This window comes from Trichomycterus rosablanca, chromosome 6, assembly GCF_030014385.1.
Source record: "Trichomycterus rosablanca isolate fTriRos1 chromosome 6, fTriRos1.hap1, whole genome shotgun sequence".
NCBI classification, from domain to species: domain Eukaryota; kingdom Metazoa; phylum Chordata; class Actinopteri; order Siluriformes; family Trichomycteridae; genus Trichomycterus; species Trichomycterus rosablanca.
In genome coordinates, this window is record NC_085993.1 from 31800365 (window position 1) to 31823706 (window position 23342).

Genomic DNA, 23342 nt, shown 5'->3' on the forward strand with positions numbered 1-23342 from the left:
CAGTGTCAAGTGTTGGCTGGACTCTGTGGTAGTAAGAATATATTCACAATCTGGCATCTTGCAGGCTAATCTAACCTGCCCACATACAGTGTAATAACTGTTAAGTTGAATCAAGGAAACACAGTGAGCTGGTCATCTTAGTTCTAAAAAAAAAAGGGGAATCTTAATGTCATTCAGTAACACGGCAGTGCATGCAACTTTTTACTGACTGAACCTACATAGATTCATAGAACTTAGATTCATAACTGATGGTTTGGGAAGGTTTGTAATGACGTTTAACTTTATGGCATGGCCTTGAATTTTTTGTTCGTTTTTTGACTAATAATTGACTCTAGCTGGTACGCTTTTGTGTCCCTGTAATTAGGGCTATGCTTTGATTCTGCCATACCAGAAAGAAGCCTCTGCTTCAAAATTTGTCCGACTAGTCAAGCTTCTTTAGTCCGACTAGTCATGGCAGCCTTGAAGTCCATGGTGATATAACGCTTATTTGATTTTTACAATGTGAACCCTGTCTCAGCAGTGACAAGTTCATGAAAAACCCACATTTTGGTGGTTCTTAAATTGGTCAGGCTCATATACAGTACCTTAAATCAGAATAAAGTTGGGACCATATGGAAAATGCTAATAAAAATGCAGTGTTTCTTACATTGACTTTGACTTTAATTTGATTGCAGACAGTGTGACCCCAGGATATTTTATGCTTTTCATGATTTTAATGTTTATTTTATTTAAATATACATCCATATACATCCATTCATAGGGACTGTTTAGGGTTAGTAATGAGGTAAAAAAAATTTAATAATGATGGGATTTAAACAGGTGATGTCATTAGCTGATTGTACTCATGATTTGGAAAAGTAGTATCCACAAAAAGCTGAGTTTTTTTTTGTAAAGATAGGCATGGGCAAGGGATTACTTTGGCAATCCTTTGTTGAGCACCAAAATATGGAGTTGCATTTACAAATGCCATGTAAAACTTTACTGTGGAAAAAAGAAGCCTTATGTTAATCATATCCAGAAGTATCAAGCATCAAGTTCTCTGGGTTCTAAGGCATCTTGGATGGACCATCCCACAGTGGAAACAGATTGTGTTGTGTGCACTATATCAAAGACGAAAAGGACCATCCAGTCTGGGTCCTGTGACCTAAGGGAATCTAAGAATTTAAGTATCTATGTGTTAGGGAATCTAACCTAAATACTGTCCTTAGTGTTGAGGAATTTAGGGCCAATGTTTTAAGTTTGTGTGTATCAGTTTAAGAATCACAAGTAGCTGTCAACCTGGTTATGCATCCAAAAAGGCACAATTAATTGTGCCTGAAAAAGGGAAGTCAAAGATGCTTCATTGCTTCTGTACAGTTGCAGCCTATGATGTCTATTTCAGGCATTATTACGAGTGATGGAAAATTTGCAGAGGGCATCGTTTGGCTCTATATATGGCTCTTTGTGAGACTCTGCCACTGGCAGGTAAAAAGATACAGCTAGTAGCTAAGCATGTCTAAGATTGTCTCAGCTTGAATGCCTTAGCTCTCTTTGGACAGCTTGGGGGTGGTACAAGCGATTAAAGAATTACAACGGGGAACAGGCAATTATTAGATTGGGAGAAAAATTCCTAGGAATGAATCAGATTCCTTCTAATTCTAATTCTAAGAGTCCTACATAAAGCCCAAAGAATACACTATATTGTATGAAGACATATAATAATGAGATTGCTGGGCATCCCATTCCAAAGGGTTTTTGGTCTTGGAATCTGTACAGTTGCTAAAAAAAGTGCAATACATATACATTTAACTTGACCTGAAAATCATGGGTATTAATATAGGGCTCTCAACCCAAAATGGTTAAGTCCATTTCTCAGTGCATCCCAAAAGTGTTCAGTTGGGTTGAATATAGGGCATTGTGCAGGCAATTTTAGTCCATCTACATGAAACTTGTCAAATTGCTTCTTTATGTACTTTGAATTTGTGTGTATGTAATAACTTTTAAACACATGAACAATGGGTGTGGCTAGAACAACTGAACTCAATAATCAACAGAGGTGTCCACATAATTTTGGCCATTTAGTGTAGGGGATTTGAGTGGCAGCGGTCCAATGCATTAACCTATTACACACCCAGGGGCATTAGCTACTGCAGAGTGGACAATTCCACTGAGCCCTATAGCATGAGTGGGGTCAGTAATGTTTATTTTACTTTATTGGTTTATTATATGGGTATTTACGCACATTCATGACTCATGAGTGCTACCAGATATTAAACACAATGCCCTAAAAACTCAATGCACTAATGACTGCAAGTGAGATCTATAAATAATAATAATAATAAAAAAGTGTTTTTTATGCCACTGTGTACGTCCTAAAATCTGTACTAGTGTACTTGTAGCCTGCATGTTATTCACTGCCACCAACCACGATAAAGCTGAACAGGGCCGGTGCTAGGGGTTGGGGGGCTGGAGGGGGCATTGCCCCCCCCAGATTTTCTCACTGATCCCCCAAGCGCAACGCAAGCAAAGGCTTTTTTTTTATTATCTCTGAACCTGTAACAGGGCGAGCGGCTTCTGCCACTGCCATGGGAATTAGAAAGAGTTTGGTTATTATTTTAGATAGTGTTTACTTTTAGTCTAAGTTTGTTTGTTTGTTTGTTTTATTGGGATTTTAACGTCATGTTTTACACTTTGGTTACATTCATGACGGGAACGGTAGTTACTCATTACACAAGACTCATCATTTCTCAAGGTTATATCAAACACAGTCATGGGCAATTTTGTATCTCCAATTCAAACACATCTTTGGACTGTGGGAGGAAACCGGAGCACCCGGAGTAAACCCACGCAGACACGGGGAGAACATGCAAACTCCACACAGAAAGGACCCGGACCGCGCCACCTGGGGATCGTACCCAGGACCTTCTTGCTGTGAGGCGACAGTGCTACCCACTTAGCCACCGTGCCGCTCTTTAGTCTAAGTAACGCCATGTGTGCGCAGGCATATCAGCATAACAACCACAATGTGTTGATGCATGCTCAATAATCCAGGTACACACATCCACAAAGTTGAATCAGTTCATCTGGACACAAGTTTGTTGTAGAGATACGTTTCGCCACTCATTCCGAGTGACTTCTTCAGTCTGAGCTGGTGGTGGATACCCCAACCTTATATGCAGCCGATTTGCATAACGACCGATCACCGCCCATTGCATAACAACGAAACCGGTGATCAGGTCCATATGCAAATCGCAATGACAAATAATTACAATGGTCATGTGTGCCTTTCACATATGATTGGGGTATAGCTCCTATTACGGCGTTGTAAGATGGTGAGAGATGTACTCTCAGACCCCCTCCCCGGGTTCAGAGATGGTCGTTTCCTCTTCACATAGATGGCCTCTTTGACTCCCCGTTCAAACCAGCGTTCCTCTTTGTCAAGGATCTGCACATCTTCATCATTAAATGAGTGGCCGCTGGCTTGCAGGTGGGTGTAAACCGCGGAGTCGTGGCCAGAAGACGTCGATCTTCTATGTTGGGCCATCCATTTCGCCAGTGGCTGTTTAGTTTCCCCGATGTACAGTTCCCGGCACCTAACAGCATACACTACGTTACTCTGTTTGTGTCGAGGAACCCGGTCCTTAGGGTGAACTAATTTCTGGCGTAGCGTGTTCTGGGGTTTGAAAGCAACTGAAACACGGTGTTTGGAGAATATCTGTCTCAATTGTTCCGATATTCCCGCCACATACGGAATCACCAATGTTACTCGGCTGTTTGAGTAGCGCAGTTGGCAGAGCGCATTGCGCATATTTTTCCGCCCCAGGTTCGAATCCAGCTTAGGACGAAACTAGTAACACAATCAGGACCGGCGCTATGGGGGCCCTGAGGTGAGCACTGCCCCCCACCCCCAGCATTTTTTCACTGTTTCCCCAAGCAATGCAGTCCAGAACCAGGGCTAAAGCTGAATATAAAATAGAGAGAATTTAGTTTAGGAATGGTCTGGGAATCGATTCTCTCGGCTTGCTTTAAAAGAGTCGTTCAGAAAGAACCGATTCGCTAAGCGAAAGGCTTCTCGCTATACTTAACAGTAGAGGAAAACAGCTAAACCAGAGGAGGCGGATGGAAAAGAGATCACATCGGTGAAGTGCTCCAGTACTTTCGGACTGACGCTGAAAAGTTAAAGTGGGTATCTCTAATTCATGATGGTATCGGGTACCTAATGATCAGATTTGTGTCAGTCGGGGAAAAACAGTAGGTTATAGACGCACCTGCTTAGATGCGCCTGAAGCGCATGTCGATCTGAGATCAGCATCTTTCTTGGAGATTGTTTTTCTTTACACTGCTTTACACTTGGACTGTAATAAATAATTCAGTTAGGCTAAATTGAAGCTGGAAATCCAAAATGCAAACTTCAAACGCCTGATCTGCATCAGCATCGAAGTCCCATGAGAGGGGCACAGCGCAGGGAAAGTCCTGCTGCGCAAAGAGCACCCAGACCAAATTTACCACCCACCTACAGCTCGTGAAAACAAACCAGAAGATACCATTAGTTCCAAAACATTTTATTCATACCGTGTTAGACATGCAAGGAAAAGGAGGCGAGATCTGAAACAACCCGCGATCCTAGACTGTGCGCAAAAAGACGCAAAGACGTTCCGCCGGATCTCTCAACTTTATAACACGATGTCTGCGTTGCAGAAGAAATTCGGAGATGATTTCCAGGTAGCCACGACCTCTTCAAGCGGAGGCGCTTTTAAACAAGAGAAAAAGAAAAAAAGGCAACGCTTCGTGGATAAAAACGGACGCTGCAACGTCCAGCACGGAAACCTGGGCGGAGAGACCAGCCGCTACCTGTCCGATCTCTTCACCACCCTGGTGGATCTGAAGTGGCGCTGGAACCTGTTCGTCTTCGTGCTCACCTACACGGTGGCCTGGCTCTTCATGGCCTCTATGTGGTGGCTGATCGCCTTCGTGCGCGGAGATCTGGAGCGCTCGCGCGACGACAAGTACACCCCGTGCGTCGCCAACGTGCACAACTTTCCGTCCGCTTTCCTTTTCTTCATCGAGACCGAAGCCACCATAGGCTACGGATACCGGTACATCACGGACAAGTGCCCCGAGGGCATCATCCTCTTCCTCTTCCAGTCCATTCTGGGCTCCATCGTGGATGCCTTTCTCATCGGCTGCATGTTTATTAAAATGTCGCAGCCGAAGAAACGCGCGGAGACGCTGATGTTCAGCGAGCACGCGGCCATCTCCATGCGCGACGGCAAACTCACGCTCATGTTCCGCGTGGGAAACCTGAGGAACAGCCACATGGTGTCCGCACAGATCCGCTGCAAACTTCTCAAAGTGAGTGCATATTCAAAAAGATCAGATAAAAACATTCAAAATATGTATGTTTAGAGTAAAAATATGTGCGCAAACTTCAGCATGATGTAATGCGCAATTACAGTTTATTTGCGTGATTTAACACACATAGAATATACAGTGGTACCTTGAAATTCATCGTCAATTGGTTCTGGAACTGGCCTTGAGTTTAAAAGGCGTTGTGTTTCAAGATGTTTTTTTCCCATTAGGATGTATGGGAAACCTGGTAATGCGTTCCATGGTCCTGTGAAGCTATTTCAAGGGTTTAAGTGTTCAAATTTCTCCACAATGGACATTGAGTTTCAAAGTTTTTGAGTTTAGGGGACGTTGAGTTACAAGGTAACACTGTATTGCATTTGCAAGGATAGTATTCCTCCTTTTCATTAGTTTCCTATTTATTAATTTATAAATTCAGCAATAAAATGTAAACAGTATTTATGTAATATCTATGCTATATCCTATTGTCACTTGAAAATCAACAAAGCATGGAATCTGATCTGGGTGCCAAACCTTTTCATAACACTATCTAAATGTCCCAAGGTTTAATGTCAAAGCATTATCATGCCATGTGTATATCATTTAGCACCTAGATAAATATCATGTTTTTTAGAGTAAAATATGTGAGCAAACTTTAATATAATGTGATGTGCAATTACAGTTTATTTGCGTGATTTAACATACTTGGCAAAAACACACATAAAATATACAGTGGTACCTTGAGACTCAACGTCAATAGGTTCTGGAACTGGGGTTGAGTTTAAAAGGCGTTGTGTTTCAAGATGTTTTTCCCATAAGGATGTATGGGAAACCTGTTAATATGTTCCATGGTTCCTTGCAGCTACATATATTTTAGTCTAATGTAAAATAATGGGATTGTTTTTGACACTTATACACTGAAAATAACACAAATATAATATAAAAAACACTAAGATAAAAAACTAAACACATTAAGTTTAAGCTAAAGGTTGAGTTTAAAGGTACAGATTTCTCGACAAAGGGCATTGAGTTTCAAAGATTTTGAGTTTAGGGGACGTTAAATTACAAGGTACCACAGTATTGCATTTGCAAGGATAATATTCCTCCTTCTCATTATTTTCCTACAATAAAGGTGCTGAATAAACCTTGAAAAATACTGGAATTGAATTCACACAGATATTTCCTCTTTGCCATGTGTATATCATTTAGCACCTACATACATGTCATGTTTTTTAGAGTAAAATATGTGAGCAAACTTTAATATAATGTGATGCGCAATTACAGTTTATTTTGTAAAGACACAAAATATACAGTGGTACCTTGAGACTCAACATCAATTGGTTCTGGAACTGGGGTTGAGTGTAAAAGGCGTTGAGTTTCAAGGTATTTTTTCCCATAAGGATGTATGGGAAACCTGTTAATGCATTCTGTGGTTCTGTGAAGATGCATCTATTTTAGGCGAGGTTGTTTATACACTGAAAATATCAATAATATAATAAGAAATCACTGAAATGCGATTGAAAACAGTAAATACAATAAAGAATACAATAAAACCTGCACTTTACATTTACTTCTTTATTGTTTCTTTATGCTGCTTAATTGTGGAGATGCTTGATCTTGATCAGTAAAGGCGCATTCACATGAGAAGCAGCACAATACCTTTTGTGCTGGCTGTGCCGTTATTTCCTATGAAGTGTGGCGGTGCACAAAGCTTGACATGACTTATTGTACTAAAACGAGTGAGGAATTTCATTAGTGAAGAGAACTTATGAGCAGTAATAATTAAGAGAGATTTAGTGGTTCTGTTGTCTATGATAACGTCTCACTGCACCGCTTAAGCCAAGCGCTGAACGAAGCAGCTGTTCATTGTTAATTTGAAATTAAATAAATAATAATAAAAAAAAACTAAACATATTGAGTTTAAGGTAAACGTTGAGTTTAAGGGTACAAATTTCTCAAAGAAGGGCGTTGAGTTTCAAAGATTTTGAGTTTAAGGGACACTGAGTTACAAGGTACCACTGTATTGCATTTGTAAGGATAATATTCTTCCTTATCATTACTTTCCTATTTATTCCTATTTATTCCCATTATTAAATTCAGCAATACAATGTAAACAGTATTTATGTAATATCTATGCTATATCTTATTGTCACTTGAAAATCAACAAAGCATGGAATCTGCTGCCAAACTTTTTCATAACACTATCTAAGTCTGAATGTCCCAAGGTTTAATGTTAAAGCATTATCATGCAGAAAAGGGTGCTGAATAAACCTTGAATAATACTGGGATGGAATTCACACAGGTATTTCTTCTTTGCCATGTGTATATATACCCAGTCCTTTTTATCCAAAATCAGTGCCTGATCCCACAAATGGCTTTTGACTACATGGCAATAATAACAGTGGATATATACTGTATGTATATACTTTAACATGTATATCTGATTTTTCTAAGTGCTAACAGACTGACATCTCTCTTGTGGAATATTCGTCCATTCTTTTCATGCTTTTTACATCTGGAGACTAAGAAAGGCCGCTCCAGGATATTCTAGGACTGAATCCTTAACTAAACATTGGTTGACTTGAAAGTGTGCTTGGAATTAATGTCTTGCTGGAAAGTCCAATTATTCCATAAGTTCAATTTTAACACAGAAGAAACAAAATACCTCCTCAAAATGCTTGCTATTTCTGTTAATTTTTGATGCCAGTCACATGGTCAAAATTGCCAGTTACTGCAGCAGAAAAACATCACCACATCACTGACCCACCTCCATGCTTAACCGTGGGGATATTGTTATTTTAATCATAAGCCTCACCTTTCTTGCAGCAGAAAAACAATGATCCACATAGCCAAAAGGTTTCAGTTTAGATTTTTTACTTTAAAAAACTGTATTTAAGTATGTAAGTGTAACACACAGGGGTTTTTCTTTGTTGTCCTGATGAAATTGCTCAGAACAAAATTTTGGGCTTTCTTCCATGGACAGGCAAGTTTGCTTCTGCGCCAAAAGTATAGAACTTCTAGTTAACTCTCCCAATGCTGTTTTTTAGAATGTTCAAGGTCTTAAAATTTTTTTATGCCCACTGACCTTTTGGTGCAGTGAAATAATTTCTTTCCTCAGCTTTTGTGACAGCCTCATATTTTTCACTATAGTTGCAACACAACTTGAACACTTAAATCTCTGAGTGTTTCATATACCAGCTTCATATAACAGCTGAAGCTAATTAAGGGTTGTTATTGCGTTCCCAATGGTTTCATCATGATGTAATCCAATTTTAAGCCACAGAGACTAGCAGTTGCTTGTAAGATTAGCACTATTATATAGGGTTGAATAATTGTGAAATAACTGTAATATAACATTTGTTATGAGATTTTGGAATGAGATTTTTGTAGCCTCTAAGTCTTTGTTTATGTAGAGCTTTACTCACTGAGTCAGTTCCAGCACTGTCTAATTCATTTTTAGTAGTTTTTGGAATACATATGACAATTCTAAAGAATTTACTATCAGCATAAGGTAATAGTTTTTTAGGTTTTTTTTAACCTTGGCAGAGATACCACGGTTCCATGTCAATTGATTTACAGTATTACAGTACAGTACAGATAATCTAGATATTAAAGATTGCTGTTCTGCTTTTTGGGATCCAAAAAATCTGTGAAACTCTAGCCTTCCAAAAACTCAATTTTAGCTTGATTGGCTAAACATTAAATTTGGCTTATTTGCTGTATTAATAAATCTTTGCTGTAAATGCTTTTATTACTCTTTAACTCCAACGTGTACCAATTTCAAGACCAAGTTTGAAAATACACTTTGTATCAGAGTAAACTGTGGTAAAAGAAATAATTGTGGGTGGCACAGTGGTGCAGTAGGTTTTGCATGTGCTGGGAACAAAAATAAGTGGATAAGTCAGTAGGTGATGCCCTGCATTTCTTTCATTTATTCATTGTCTGTTTTACCACAATTAAGTCCAATTTATTGGTCAAATGGTGGGAAACACACTGGACAGGTCGCCATCACAGGGCACACACACACACACACACACACACACACACACTTACACACTCACACCTAGGACAATTTATAGTAGCTCCAATTGGCCTGACTGCACTGGAGGAAACTGGAGCATCCGGTAAAAACTTACACAGACACAGGAAGAACATTCCATCTCCATACATAAAAGACCCTTGCCACCTGCACTGAGACAGCACTACCCCCTGCACCACAGTGCCACGCACCCTGTATTTGATTGGCACCATTTCAAGGTTGTATTGAAGGTAAATTCATGACTAAATTATTTCATTACTTAATGACTGAACTATTTTATTAACACCACCCAAGTATGGTCCAGTTATCAATATGCTTAATATGGAAATATTAAGTCATCCAGGTCCTGTGGAATCAAAGCAGCCCCGGACCATCACACTACCACCATTGTGTTTTCTTTAACAGCATTTTTTCTTTAACAAATGTAATCATTATTTAAACAAAGATTTTTTGTTGTCTTAGTTAATCTTAACCTTTTTAAAATATACAAATGACAAAATGACAAATATGCACTGGATGTCATGACTGCCTAATGATTTCAGTGATTTAAAAGTGTTTTTTGTTTTTCTTAACCAAAATTGGAACACACATTTTTGTCTAAAAGTAAAACTTTTATAAATGTCACCTTTTTAGGTAGTTTAAAAAGTACAGGAAGGGTTAACTGGAATATGCCAGAAGGGATTTGGATAGGTCTACAGAGTTTTGGGTGACAGTGGAGTGACAAATCAAAACTGGAACTGTTTGGTCATTTGGATCAGTGGTTTGACTGGTGTAACAAAGGCAAGGCTTTTACCCAGAATAATATTATGCCCAGGGTCAAGCATGAAGCTGGGTCAGCAATGATGTGGAAATGTTTTTCTGCTGCAGGAGCTGGTTATTTTTACTGTTACTGGCATCATAGATTCACAGAAATACAGAGACATTCTGAGAAGCAATGTTATACCCTGTGTGCTGAAATTGATCCTTGGTGATAATTGGACTTTACAGCAATACAATAATCCCAAGCACACTTCCAAGTCAAACGAGGCCTGGTTAAAAATCTGCCCTGGAATATACTGGAGAGGTCTTTTCATTCTCCAGACTTAAAAAATCGTTGGTTTTAAATCAGCTGCAGTAGAAAAGCCCTCAAACCTCAATGAGCTGATATATACACATATATACACTGATCAGCCATAACATTAAAACCACCTCCTTGTTTCTACACTCACTGTCCATTTTATCAGCTCCACTCACCATATAGGAGCATTTTGAAGTTCTACATTTACTGACTGTATCTGTTTCTCTACATACCTTTTAGCCTGCTTTCACCCTGTTCTTCAATGGTCAGGACCCCCACAGGACCACCACAGAGCAGATATTATTTAAACGGTGGATCATTCTCAGCCAGCACTGCAGTGACAATGACATAGTGGTGGTGTGTTAGTGTGTGTTGTGCTGGCATGAGTGTATCAGAGTATCAGACACAGCAGCACTGCTGGAGTTTTTAAATATGGTGTCCACTCTGTCCACTCTATTAGATACTCCTACCTAGTTGGTCCACCTAGTAGATGTAAAATTAGAGACGATGAAGGCTAAGCTGTCGTCTTATTTTTTTAAACTATGATGGCATAGTGTCCTGTTAATTGTTTTAATAGTTGACTTCAAAAATATAAAGAATAAGTTGTAATAAAGTCATAATCATTTAAGAATAATGTTGGGGTGTTCAGTTGGTGCAGCAGTTTATAATGCACTTGCCCACCAGAGAAAAGTCTTGGTGTTGCCACCGGCCTAGACAGACACAATTGGCCATGAACAGAGAAGGCTGAATGGGGTATACTTCAGGGAGGCACCGCAAAAACAATCCCTACTGTCTGGCTGAGGTGGCATGAGAAATGGAGTGATATTCTCATACAAGCTGAGCCTCTCTGTAAGACGATGATAAATTGGGATAATGCAAAAAATAATAGAAAACGGTTATCCCAGTAAACCTACACATTTGATTGAGCCAAGTCAGGTGGACAAGTATTCAAAGCATGTCTTTTTTGTACCTTAATTTGTGAACACAGGCGCAGTCATGCAGGAACTGGGAAAGCTCCAAAAGCTGTTGGCAAAAACTTGAATCATCAGTTATTTGTGTTTTGTATATCTTTTAACACTGAGTTTGGCTAAAACACCAGAACTCAATGATTAGCAGGGGTGTCCACATACTTTTGTTTAAAACATAAGGACCATCCATCTAAAATACTGTCAAAACAGTTGTTTTGACTGTTCTGTGTCCAGTTTTGATGGTGGACAAAAGGTGTAAGAAGGTCTTTGATGCACTCCATGTTGTTACCTATTCACCTCATTACCATCAAAATTATTTGCAATTTGAGTCACAGTAGACCTTCTGTTGGTCCACACCAGATGCCATAGCTTTCATGTCCACAGATATGAATAAGTTTGGCTGCCCAACAGCCTGTTGGCAGTTCATGAGTGGTCTCTCCTCTTAACACTGTTGGTGGGTACTTAACACAGCTTCGGAAATGTGTTTCCGAACCTCCTTGTTTCTACACACATTGTCTATTTTATCAGCTCCACTTACCATATAAAATCTCTTTGTAGTTCCACAATTACTGACTGTAGTCCATCTGTTTCTCTGCATGCTTTGTTAGCCCCCTTTCATGCTGTTCTTCAATGGTCAGGACCCCTACAGAGCAGGTATTATTTGGGTTATTTTCAGCACTGCAGTGACACTGACATGGTGGTGGTGTGTTAGTGTGTGTTGTGCTGGTATGAGTAGATAAGACACAGCAGCACTGATGGAGTTTTTAAACACCTCACTGACACTGCTGGACTGAGGATAGTCCACAAATCAAAAATATCCAGCCAACAGCCCTCTGTAAGCAGCGTCCTGTGACCACTGATCTAGAAGATGGCCAACTTAAACAGCAGCAGTCTATAACAATTGAATTCAAGTATTTATACCTGGCCATATCTACTGCATTCAACATGTGTAGTAGAAATCACTAATTTTCCTCAACATTTAATATACTGTATCTCTTGACATGCACAACTGTTGATGATAAGGCATTGACATGCACTTTTTTGGGTGTGGTCCTAATGTACTGGATTAACAGTGCAGATTCAAGATTTATTAATAAATGCTATTTCTTAAAACAATTTCAATTAAACTGTCTCTTATCTTCCCACTTTATCACTAGTCTCGACAGACTCCTGAGGGTGAATTCCTGCCTCTGGACCAGCTGGAGCTAGATGTTGGTTTCAGTACGGGAGCAGATCAGCTCTTCCTGGTGTCACCCCTCACCATCTGCCATGTGATTGATTCAAAAAGTCCCTTTTATGATCTATCACTCAGGTCCATGCAGACAGAGCAGTTTGAGATCGTAGTGATCCTGGAGGGCATTGTGGAGACCACAGGTAAGAATTCATCCAATACAACTACAAACTCAGAACAGACATTTTACTCTCTATAATATCAATTCAAATATAATTATGCAATTGATTAATAGTCTACAATTAATAGACTACCTATATCACATGCAGCTAGTAATAAAAAACGAGTTTTAATTTGAATTTACCAATTGAACAAACAAAGCTACCCAGGTAAATTATAGCTGCGTACACAGCTATAAAAATCCTCTTGTTTCTTTGGGTCACTTGTAAATCTCTTATATCAGAATACCAAAACTGTTTTGAGAAAAACAAAAGTCTGCAAAGTCTCAAAAGTCATGGCAGCATTTGAGTTAAAGCCAATGGAACAAATATTTAAATTGGCTTTGTGTGTCATCCACAAAAAATAACACTGAAGCTTTACCATGTTAGCATTTCACTAACGTTTGACATTTTAAATGACTGCATGTAAACGTGAATTGATTTTTAACACCTAATTAAAATCAGAGAGTAGTATAAATGATCTTCCTCTTATTCTACATAAAGCATAGAAAGCTTAGTGGATGCATTTTAAGCCATAAACTAAATATGGTCAAAACGCATTTGGTGAAGGGCTAATTTTACACACTCTGTTAGAGAATGCAGTGTGAGACACGGACTAAGAATGGCAGAAATCAGCAGTACAGCAGCTGTTGTTTTAAAACATTACACAATTAGCAGGCACAGATAAGGGTATCACAATTAGTATTCAAGGATGATCCACCAAATGTCTTTGCAAGCAAAGATGGGTCATGGCTCACCACTTTGTACCAAACATTTTAACAGCATTGTCAGTGAATTCAAACAGAACATTTCTTAATGCAAGAGGTCATATAATTTAGGTCGTTTACCATCTACCATACATAATATTGTGAAAACGTTTAGGAAATTTGGATAAGTCTTAGTCTGTGTAGGTCCAGGCCAGAAACTACTGCTGAATGTGCATAACTCTTGAGCCCATAGCTGGCATTACATTAGAAACCATAATGCTACTGTGATGAACCATTGTCCATTGTCAAAATCCATTGTCACTTAACACTGTGACATACAGTATGTGTCACACTGCATCAAGAAACGAAAAAATAGAATACAAAGAGAAAACCAATTAAACAAAGTGAAAATTTTAGAAGGTCATCTCAGGTGAACCAAAAGACAGAGGATACAAGTGTTGTGTTCAGAGCTCACATACACACACACGCACAGATTGTGTACGCCGCTGTAGCAATTTTCACTACATTCATCGTGGGCACTCAGGTCTCTCACTGTCACAGCCTTTTTCTTCGCTAACACATAGCTCAACACACCGTGTTGCCACTATGTTTCCCTGAAGACCCGGCTGCAATGTTTAGAAATAAATAATTGATAACTCATAAGTCAGTCAACAATGGAGGAAAACGAAACCCGTAGTGAACATCTAATTAAAAAATGACCGTGCATGGGTCGGTTGTGTGGAAATGGTTTGGTTTCCGCAGGTATGATGCGCAACATTGTAAAGTTTTGTGCAAATTATGACCAATGTAATTCATCATCTCCACTGCAGTTTGCTGAGTGGAAGCAACCGACCTTTATTAATATTATTATTGTTATTATTTAACTTAGATATACCATTTAATAAGTACAGTTCTAGTACAGCATGCTCTTTTGGTGTTACAAATAAATACTGATACTTTACTATCATACTTTGTTAAGGTTTTCATCATAATGTATCGTATATCACCACTTCTCTAAAGCATATCGAGATATGAGTTTTTTAGTCATAACGCCCAGCCCCAGTACAACGGACGTCAAGTTCCATGTGTCTGCAGTGCAAATCTGTGTCCTATTAATGGTGCAACATAAAGAAGAGAATTAGACCATGGCAACCACAGACTGTTGAGCAGCTGAAGTCTTGTATCAAGCAAGAATGGGCAAAAATTACACTTGCAAAACTACAATAATTGGTATCCACATTACCCATATGATTAAACAGTCTAATAAATAGGATGATGAAACACATTGGCAAACATGCCACTGTACTAACTTTTTTGAGTGTGTTGTATTTCCAAAATATGCTGATCAGCCATAACATTAAAACCACCTCATTGTTTCTACACTCACTGTCTATTTTATCAGTTCCACTTACCATATAAAAGCACTTTGTAGATTTACAACTACTGACTGGATCATTCTCAGCACTGCAGTGACACTGACATGGTGGCGGTGTGTTAGTGTGTGTTGTGCTGGTATGAGTGGATAAGACACAGCAGCGCTGATGGAGTTTTCAAACACCTCACTGTCACTGCTGGACTGAGAATAGTCCACCAACCAAAAATATCCAGCCAACAGCGCCCTGTGTGCAGCGTCCTGTGACCACTGATGAAGGTCTAGAAGATGACCAACTCAAACAGCAGCAATGGATGAGCGATCGTCTCTGACTTTACATTAACAAGGTGGACCAACTAGGTAGGAGTGTCTAATAGAGTGGACAGTGAGTGGACACAGTATTTAAAAACTCCAGCAGCGCTGCTGTGTCTGATCCACTCATACCAGCACAACACACACTAACACACCACCACCATGTCAGTGTCACTGCAGTGCTGAGAATGATCCACCACCTAAATAATACCTGCTCTGTGGTGGTCCTGTGGGGGTCCTGACCATTAAAGAACAGGGTGAAAGCAAGCTAAAAAGTATGTAGAGAAACAGATGGACTACAGTCAGTAATTGTAGAACTACAAAGTGCTTCTATATGGTAAGTGGAGCTGATAAAATGGACAGTGAGTGTAGAAACAAGGAGGTGGTTTTATTGTTATGGCTAATCAGTGTATATTTAAATTGGTCAGTGAAAACATTGTCATGTTTAATTACGCAATAATTATGCACTTATGTTAATCTAAAAAAACCCTTAGTGCTCCTAAATGTGTGACTGTGTTCCAAATAAACCAATTTTATGGTTAATCTCAGAAATGCAGGTCATCTGTGAGCTTGAGCTCTCAACTTCGAATCTCCTTGGCGCTACCAACCGGGCCAAGCATCCAACAGACATTTGCTGGACATTAGTTGGATGGATTTCCTCCTTGTTGCTTCTGCATAATACAAACTCCATGTCTGGTCATAGCACTGACACGAGTAGTGTAGCTGTTCTAAATTTGCAACTGATGCCTTATTTTTTTATTTTGGGCAGTTTTGTTCAGAGTGAATTAATGAGTGTAAATTCCTGGCATTACACTCATAAAAAGGAAGAAAGATGAAGAGGGGAAGACTCGTTATGTAAGATGTGAGAAATCTAAAGGCAATCTTTTATGTAACACCCTGTATCTGAATATCTGAGCACACAGTGAGATCAGTCTACCCATCAATCAAAAAGTCAGTTCACCTGTGCATGATTTACCTCAGGCACAAATGCTCTGGTGCGAGTACACGAAGTATAACAGCGAGAAAAAATATGTAGAAAACATTCTTAGCCTTACCAAGCCCAGCAACCACCCCCGCACCAACAACCCCCTTAAAACATAAAGATACAAACACAAAAGCAAAGATCGTGTCTCCTGCTCACTGACCACATGAACAAATGGTGCATTCACCACGGCGAGCAGGCTGAATATTCCACCCACAGAAAGTGAGCGGATTTGTGGATAAAAACAGAATTATGTACAGTTAGTCAGCACTCTGGTCTCCCCATTGTAAATCAGTTTCCATAGCAACTAAATCTCCTACTTAAGTGGGCTCAGTACAGTAAAGTCTTGCAGCCTGTATTAGGTACCAAAAAGGATGTGAGAAAAATATACAGGTGGTGGCCAAGGTAATAAAAACACCATATAAAAATAAGCTTGAATCGTAATAACAGTCACAGCCGTAGATGCAAATTCTGGTTGGTTAATAATTAACAGCATAGATCAGCTACAATCTTAACTCAAATTTGACGTGTACATATAAAGTCTATATAGCACAATCTAGCAACTGGGGCTGGGCCCATATACACTGATCAGCCATAACAAAACCACCTCCTTGTTTCTACATTCACTGTCTATTTTATCAGCTCCACTTACCATATAGAAGCACTTTGTTGTTCTACAATTACTGACTGTAGTCCATCTGTTTCTCTGCATACTTTTTTTAGCCTGCTTTCACCCTATTCTTCAATGGTCAGGACCCCCACAGGACCACCACAGAGCAGGTATTATTTAGGTGGTGGATGATTCTCAGCACTGCAGTGACACTGACATGGTGGTGGTGTGTTAGTGAGTGTTGTGCTGATATGAGTGGATCAGACACAGCAGCGCTGCTGGAGTTTTTAAATACTGTGTCCACTCACTGTCCACTCTATTAGACACTCCTACCTAGTTGGTCCACCTTGTAGATGTAAAGTCAGAGACGATTGTTCATCTATTGCTGCTGTTTGAGTTGGTCATCTTCTAGACCTTCATCAGTGGTCACAGGATGCTGCCCACGGGGCGCTGTTGGTTGGATATTTTTGGTTGGTGGATGTCATTGTCACTGCAGTGCTGAGAATGATCCACCACCTAAATAATACCTGATCTGTGGGGGTCCTGACCATTGAAGAACAGCGTGAAAGGCTAAAAAAGTATGTAGAGAAACAGATGGACTACAGTCAGTAATTGTAGAACTACAAAGTGCTTCTATATGGTAAGTGGAGCTGATAAAATGGACAGTGAGTGTAGAAAGGAGGTGGTTTTAATGTTATGGCTAATCGGTGTATATTAGTAGTAAATATGTGGTGTGAATTAGACTTCTATCCACAAATGTACTATTGTTCTGTACTGTTCTGTTGATTGGGGTAGTACTGCCCAGGTTATTCTTTTGTACTTTTAGTTTGTTTATTATTACCTGAGATACTGTAGTATATTATTGTAAGCACCTTACATAATACACCAATTTGTATCTGCCAATGTAAAATTATAAAAGGTATAAAACACGTTCACTTTGGGGTACCATCTACAACAACAGTACATTTACTTAGGTTTACATAAATTTTTAAGAACATGTATGTCATTGGGGTCCTGGGATTTTAATGATTTCAGCAACTGTATATAGCATTACAGATGGAGCTTCTCTTTGCCATATAAATAGGCTCGTGGTCTTGCCAGGATCAGAAAAACAACTGTATCCTTTTGCTAAAAGCACCTGTTTTGAAGAAAGACTGTGCAGACACTAAAACTAGTATATTAAAGACAATACATTCCACCAAGTGCAATCTATATTGTCTCAGAGTATCTGGCTTGCTGTGTTACTACTTGTGTCTTTCTTTACTGATGGTTGTTTATTGGAATTGAATTTGTGGTGTGCTGTTACTGGCAAATTGCAAACTGAATTAAGTGATAAGTGACTGGCTCTGTGCTAAAGTCTGTGGTAAATTAGAGAAGGAGTGACACTTCTGCCCCTCAAACCCCCCTAAGTCTTGTTTGGTTTGTTTGAGTGTTTGAAGAGAGTAGAGTTCAGCTGCATGGTCGATTAAAGCCGGTTGTACAGGGCATCACCATCTCAGCTGGCAAATAAAGAGACACAAAGAATAAAAGATGGATGAATGAAAATTTGAATTAATAGATGGAGGCAGGTAATGACAATAATACTAATAGTGATAAGGATGTCAGTGTTGTTAATTATACAAGTCCTACAAAAAGTCATCCCTCAATATGTAGGCAAAAATGTGTTTGTTATAACTTTCAAATTAAATTTTTTTGATTTGGCAAAGCCCCCACTGAAGACTACAACACAGAACATCTGTGTCTCTTTCAAAATAAACATTGTAAAGCTAAAGTCTGAAGATCTCATTTTCCTTATTAGTAACTGTTGAACTAACTTAGTCAGCTACCACCACCATATTTTACAGTGAGTAAAATAGAGTGCTGAGACTTCTCAGTAATATTGCATACTTTTTTTAGCCTGCTTTCACCCTGTTCTTCAATGGTCAGGACCCCCACAGGACCACCACAGAGCAGGTATTATTTAGGTGGTGGATCATTCTCAGCACTGCAGTGACAATGACATGGTGGTGGTGTGTTAGTGTGTGTTGTGCTGGTATGAGTGGATCAGACACAGCAGTGCTGCTGGAGTTTTTAAATACCGTGTCCACTCACTGTCCACTAAATTAGACACTCCTACCTAGTTGGTCCACCTTGTAGATGTAAAGTCAAAGATGATCGCTCATCTATTGCTGATGTTTGAGTTGGTCATTTTCTAGACCCTCATCAGTGGTCACAGGCTGCTGCCTACAGGGCACTGTTGGCTGGATATTTTTGGTTGGTGGACTATTCTCAGTCTCAGTATCCACTCATACCAGCACAACACACACTAACACACCACCACCATGTCAGTGTCACTGCAGTGCTGAGAATGATCCACCACCCAAATAATACCTGCTCTGTGGTGGTCCTGTGGGGGTCCTGACCATTGAAGAACAGGGTGAAAGCAGGCTTAAAAAGCATGCAGAGAAACAGATGGACTACCGTCAGTAATTGTAGAACTACAAAGTGCTCCTATATGGTAAGTGGAGCTGAAAAAATGGACAGTGAGTGTAGAAACAAGAAGGTGGTTTTAATTTTCAAATCTTCTACAAATCAGTTAAAGTAACAGTTGGTGTTACAGTAATATAATGAATGCCCTTCTAGATCGCTAAGTTTACATGTGTGGCCCGACCTAGGCAGTGAGGTTATAGCTTCATATTTTTTCCACTCCTTTTATGGTGGTTTGATTCAAGCTCAGAGGTTTGTTCAGTTATTTTAAGATAGTCTATTAGCAAAACCGAAAGAAATAGAAATAATGACAGATCTGTGGTTGAATGGACGTTGCAATAGTGATAATGATGGTTGTTAGGTTAGTGATGTAGATAATGACAGGTTTATGAAAGCAGTTTTTACTCTAAAAAAAAACTACCTGGCTGCAAAGAGAGCAAGAGTGGAAAATGTGCAAGAGCAAAACAATGCAGGAGCAAAAAAAATTTAATAGAGAATGAGAGAGGGAAAAGATGACAGAAGCAGGTCACCATGTGTACCACTGTGAAAACGGGAAAGAGCGCTTAATGACGGTCACCATAGAAACACATTATCTCTCTTTGAAATATAAATTGCTTTCATAACTGCTGGATGACTGTAGTGATATGCTGTGTTTTTTGTTTTTTTTTAATCTGTACATCGTTTAAATGGCAGAACGTTTCTCCAATAATAGCTATAATGACATTTCATTACAGTAGTTGGATATGAGGTGATTATGTACACGCTGTTACAGCAAATCTGTAACAACCTTCCCCCCCCCTCATCACACTCCCCATGCACATACACAGCATTTCTACAAACATTAAAAAGCCTGTTTAAAATTTCATGGTCTGAATAATAATAATTGCCGACTCTAAAATGGAAATTCTGCAATGAGCAAACACGGACAATAAACTTGCTTGCATCATGTAGGACAGAAGCAGTGTTTTGGCTAGACTTCTGTCATCTTGTCAAATGTGATGTGTGTGTGCTGCTTGATCTGAGCAGGTTTATGTAACCCAGAGATGTGTGTTCCCTGCAGAACACAGTTAAGGCTTGGCTGATCCTCTGTGTTTCTGTGTTTTTTATTCTGTGCTTGCCTCTTAGTCTGGCACCATCTCTGTGGGCAGACTTGCTCTCCAAGTTGCTTTAAGTGGCGCTTTTATCAGCAGAGCCTGATTTAATGAGCCACATAAAATTTTAAATGTCAGTGCACTGGACTTGAGAACTTTAAAGATTCTTAAATGCTATAAGACTTTTTTAAATGGCAGTAGAAGTGTAAGAAATAAGACTAGTTTTAATACAAGGACTTTTTCAGTGTTTCACAATGTAGGCAATAAAAACACTAAATTATTTGTATTGTACTGAGTAGTTTATCAACACTTAGCACTAAGACATTGCTACCAAAACCATGAGCATAAACAGTCATTACTTCATTGATTCTATACTATCATCCAACTTACATCCAAAGAGCATAAATAGTCATTACTCTAATGATGCTACACTATCATCCAACTTACATCCAAAGAGCATAAATAGTCATTACTCTAATGATGCTATACTATCATTCAACTTATATCCAATAAACATAGTCATTACTACATTGATGCTATACTACCATCCAATGTACATCCAATGAGCATAAATAGTCATTACTCTATTGATGCCCTACTATCATCCAACTTACATCCAATGAGTATAAATAGTCATTACTCCATTGATGCAACACTATCATCCAACTTACATCCAATGAGCATAAATAGTCATTACTCCATTGATGCCCTACTATCATCCAACTTACATCCAATAAGCATAAATAGTCATTACTCCATTGATGCAACACTATCATCCAACTTACATCCAATGAGCATAAATAGTCATTACTTCATTGATGCTATACTATCATCCAACTTACATCCAATGAGCATAAATAGTCATTACTCTATTGATGCTATACTATCATCCAACTTACATCCAATAAGCATAAATAGTCATTACTCCATTTATCCTGTACTTTCATCCAACGTACATCCAATGAGCATAAGTAGTCATTCCTCTATTGATGCTACACTATCATCCAACTTACATCCAATGAGCATAAATAGTCATTACTCTATTGATTCTATACTATCATCCAACTTACATCCAATGAGCATAAATAGTCATTACTCTATTGATTCTATACTATCATCCAACTTACATCCAATGAGCATAAATAGTCATTACTCTATTGATTCTATACTATCATCCAACTTACATCCAATGAGCATAAATAGTCATTACTCTATTGATTCTATACTATCATCCAACTTACATCCAATAAGCATAAATAGTCATTACTCCATTTATCCTGTACTATCATCCATTGTACATCCAATGAGCATAAATAGTCATTCCTCTATTGATTCTACACTATCATCCAACTTACATCCAATGAGCATAAATAGTCATTACTCTATTGATTCTATACTATCATCCAACTTACATCCAATGAGCATAAATAGTCATTACTCTATTGATGCTACACTATCATCCAACTTACATCCAATGAGCATAAATAGTCATTCCTCTATTGATTCTATACTATCATTCAACTTACATCCAATAAACATAAATAGTCATTCCTCTATTGATGCTACACTATCATCCAACTTACATCCAATGAGCATAAATAGTCATTATTCTATTAATTCTATTCTATACTAACTGTACATTGCTCTATATGTTGAAAAACAGTGCACAGATAATTAAGCATGTCCAAATTGGGTGTTCAAATAAGAAATGCAAATCTAGCCCTCAAATTTTTGGCATGACCCTCTTTAATGTCTGTTTTTTTTTTTTTTCCAGAGAATGGATACCTGTATGCTTGGAATTATGCACCTCTTATTAAGTGAAATTGCCAAATTTACTCTCAAATAATAATTATTTGACTCACTGACAGCTCAAAAGCTTAGCTCTACTTATTAAATTGTAAGAAATAAAACCTCAGAAAAGTACTCTTGTTTTTGCTCTGTGACATGTTACATTCCTGAATGGGTCTACGGGGTGCTTACAATGTTCTGACATTCCACAATAATGCAAAATATTGTTTTTACTGCTTAGTCACACCATTATTTTAATTAGATTTTAATTATGTTTGTACCAGGCATGACCTGCCAGGCACGGACGTCATACACCGAAGACGAGGTCCTTTGGGGTCACCGCTTCTTTCCAGTCATCTCTCTGGAGGAGGGCTTTTTTAAGGTGGACTACTCGCAGTTTCATGGTACTTTTGAGGTGCCCACACCTCCACACAGTGTCAAAGAGCAGGAGGAGAGCTTGCTGCTGTCCTCACCACTCACCGCCCCCTCACTCTGCCACAGTACAGGAGTCCTGACTGAAGGCAGCAGCACTGTGGATGGTCTGGAGGCCCTCCAGAGTGATGCGGAGACCGGCTCAATCAATATGGCTGCTCCCCTGACTACAACTAAACTTCCAGCCAAACTGCAAAAGTTGACTGGAAGAGACGGCATGCCACGCAAGCTTCTACGCATGAGCTCAGAGATTACGTACAACCTGGGTGAGCTGCCCGTCAAGCTTCAGAGAATCAGCTCTGCACCTGGCGTGGCCGAGGACAGGCTGCCACCTATCAGCTCTCTGCTCAGCTCTGCAGAAGAAAAGTTCTCTTCCAGACTGGGACTTATAGGGGGTGAACCCATCAGCCAGTCAGTGACAGACCTGCCGCCAAAATTGCAGCGACTAGCCGGAGGGATTGGAGTCGGAGTTGGCGTTGGAAGAATGGACGGCCACCTGCCTCCCAAACTACGAAAGATGCACTCAGAGAGGTTTACAGGGTTAAGTCTAAAATAAACACTGATCACGCTAAATTACAGCTTTATAAGCGGAATACGACTGACAATAATGTTATGTATGAACATTTTTATGTATCATTTTAATATTAACCAGATTTTCCAGCACAGTCTGGCATGGTTCTTTATTTATCACAGACAGCATGAAATAAGGACACACACAGTTGAGGTCAAAAGTATGTGCAGTGCCTAATTATGTAATGTGAGGAGAGGTATTCAGTCATTGTCATTTATTTCATACTTTCATTG

General features: G+C 39.2%; 1 protein-coding gene across 1 annotated transcript; it reads left to right on the forward strand.

Annotated features, from left to right (window-relative positions):
- Positions 1-4607: 4607 nt before the first annotated feature.
- kcnj3b (potassium inwardly rectifying channel subfamily J member 3b) lies at positions 4608-23137 on the forward strand. The gene is made up of 3 exons (XM_062996838.1): positions 4608-5331; positions 12547-12763; positions 22391-23137. The coding sequence occupies exons 1-3, from the start codon at positions 4663-4665 to the stop codon at positions 23092-23094; spliced, it is 1590 nt and encodes a 529-aa protein (XP_062852908.1). The 5' UTR covers positions 4608-4662; the 3' UTR covers positions 23095-23137.
- The last annotated feature ends 205 nt before the right edge of the window (positions 23138-23342 follow it).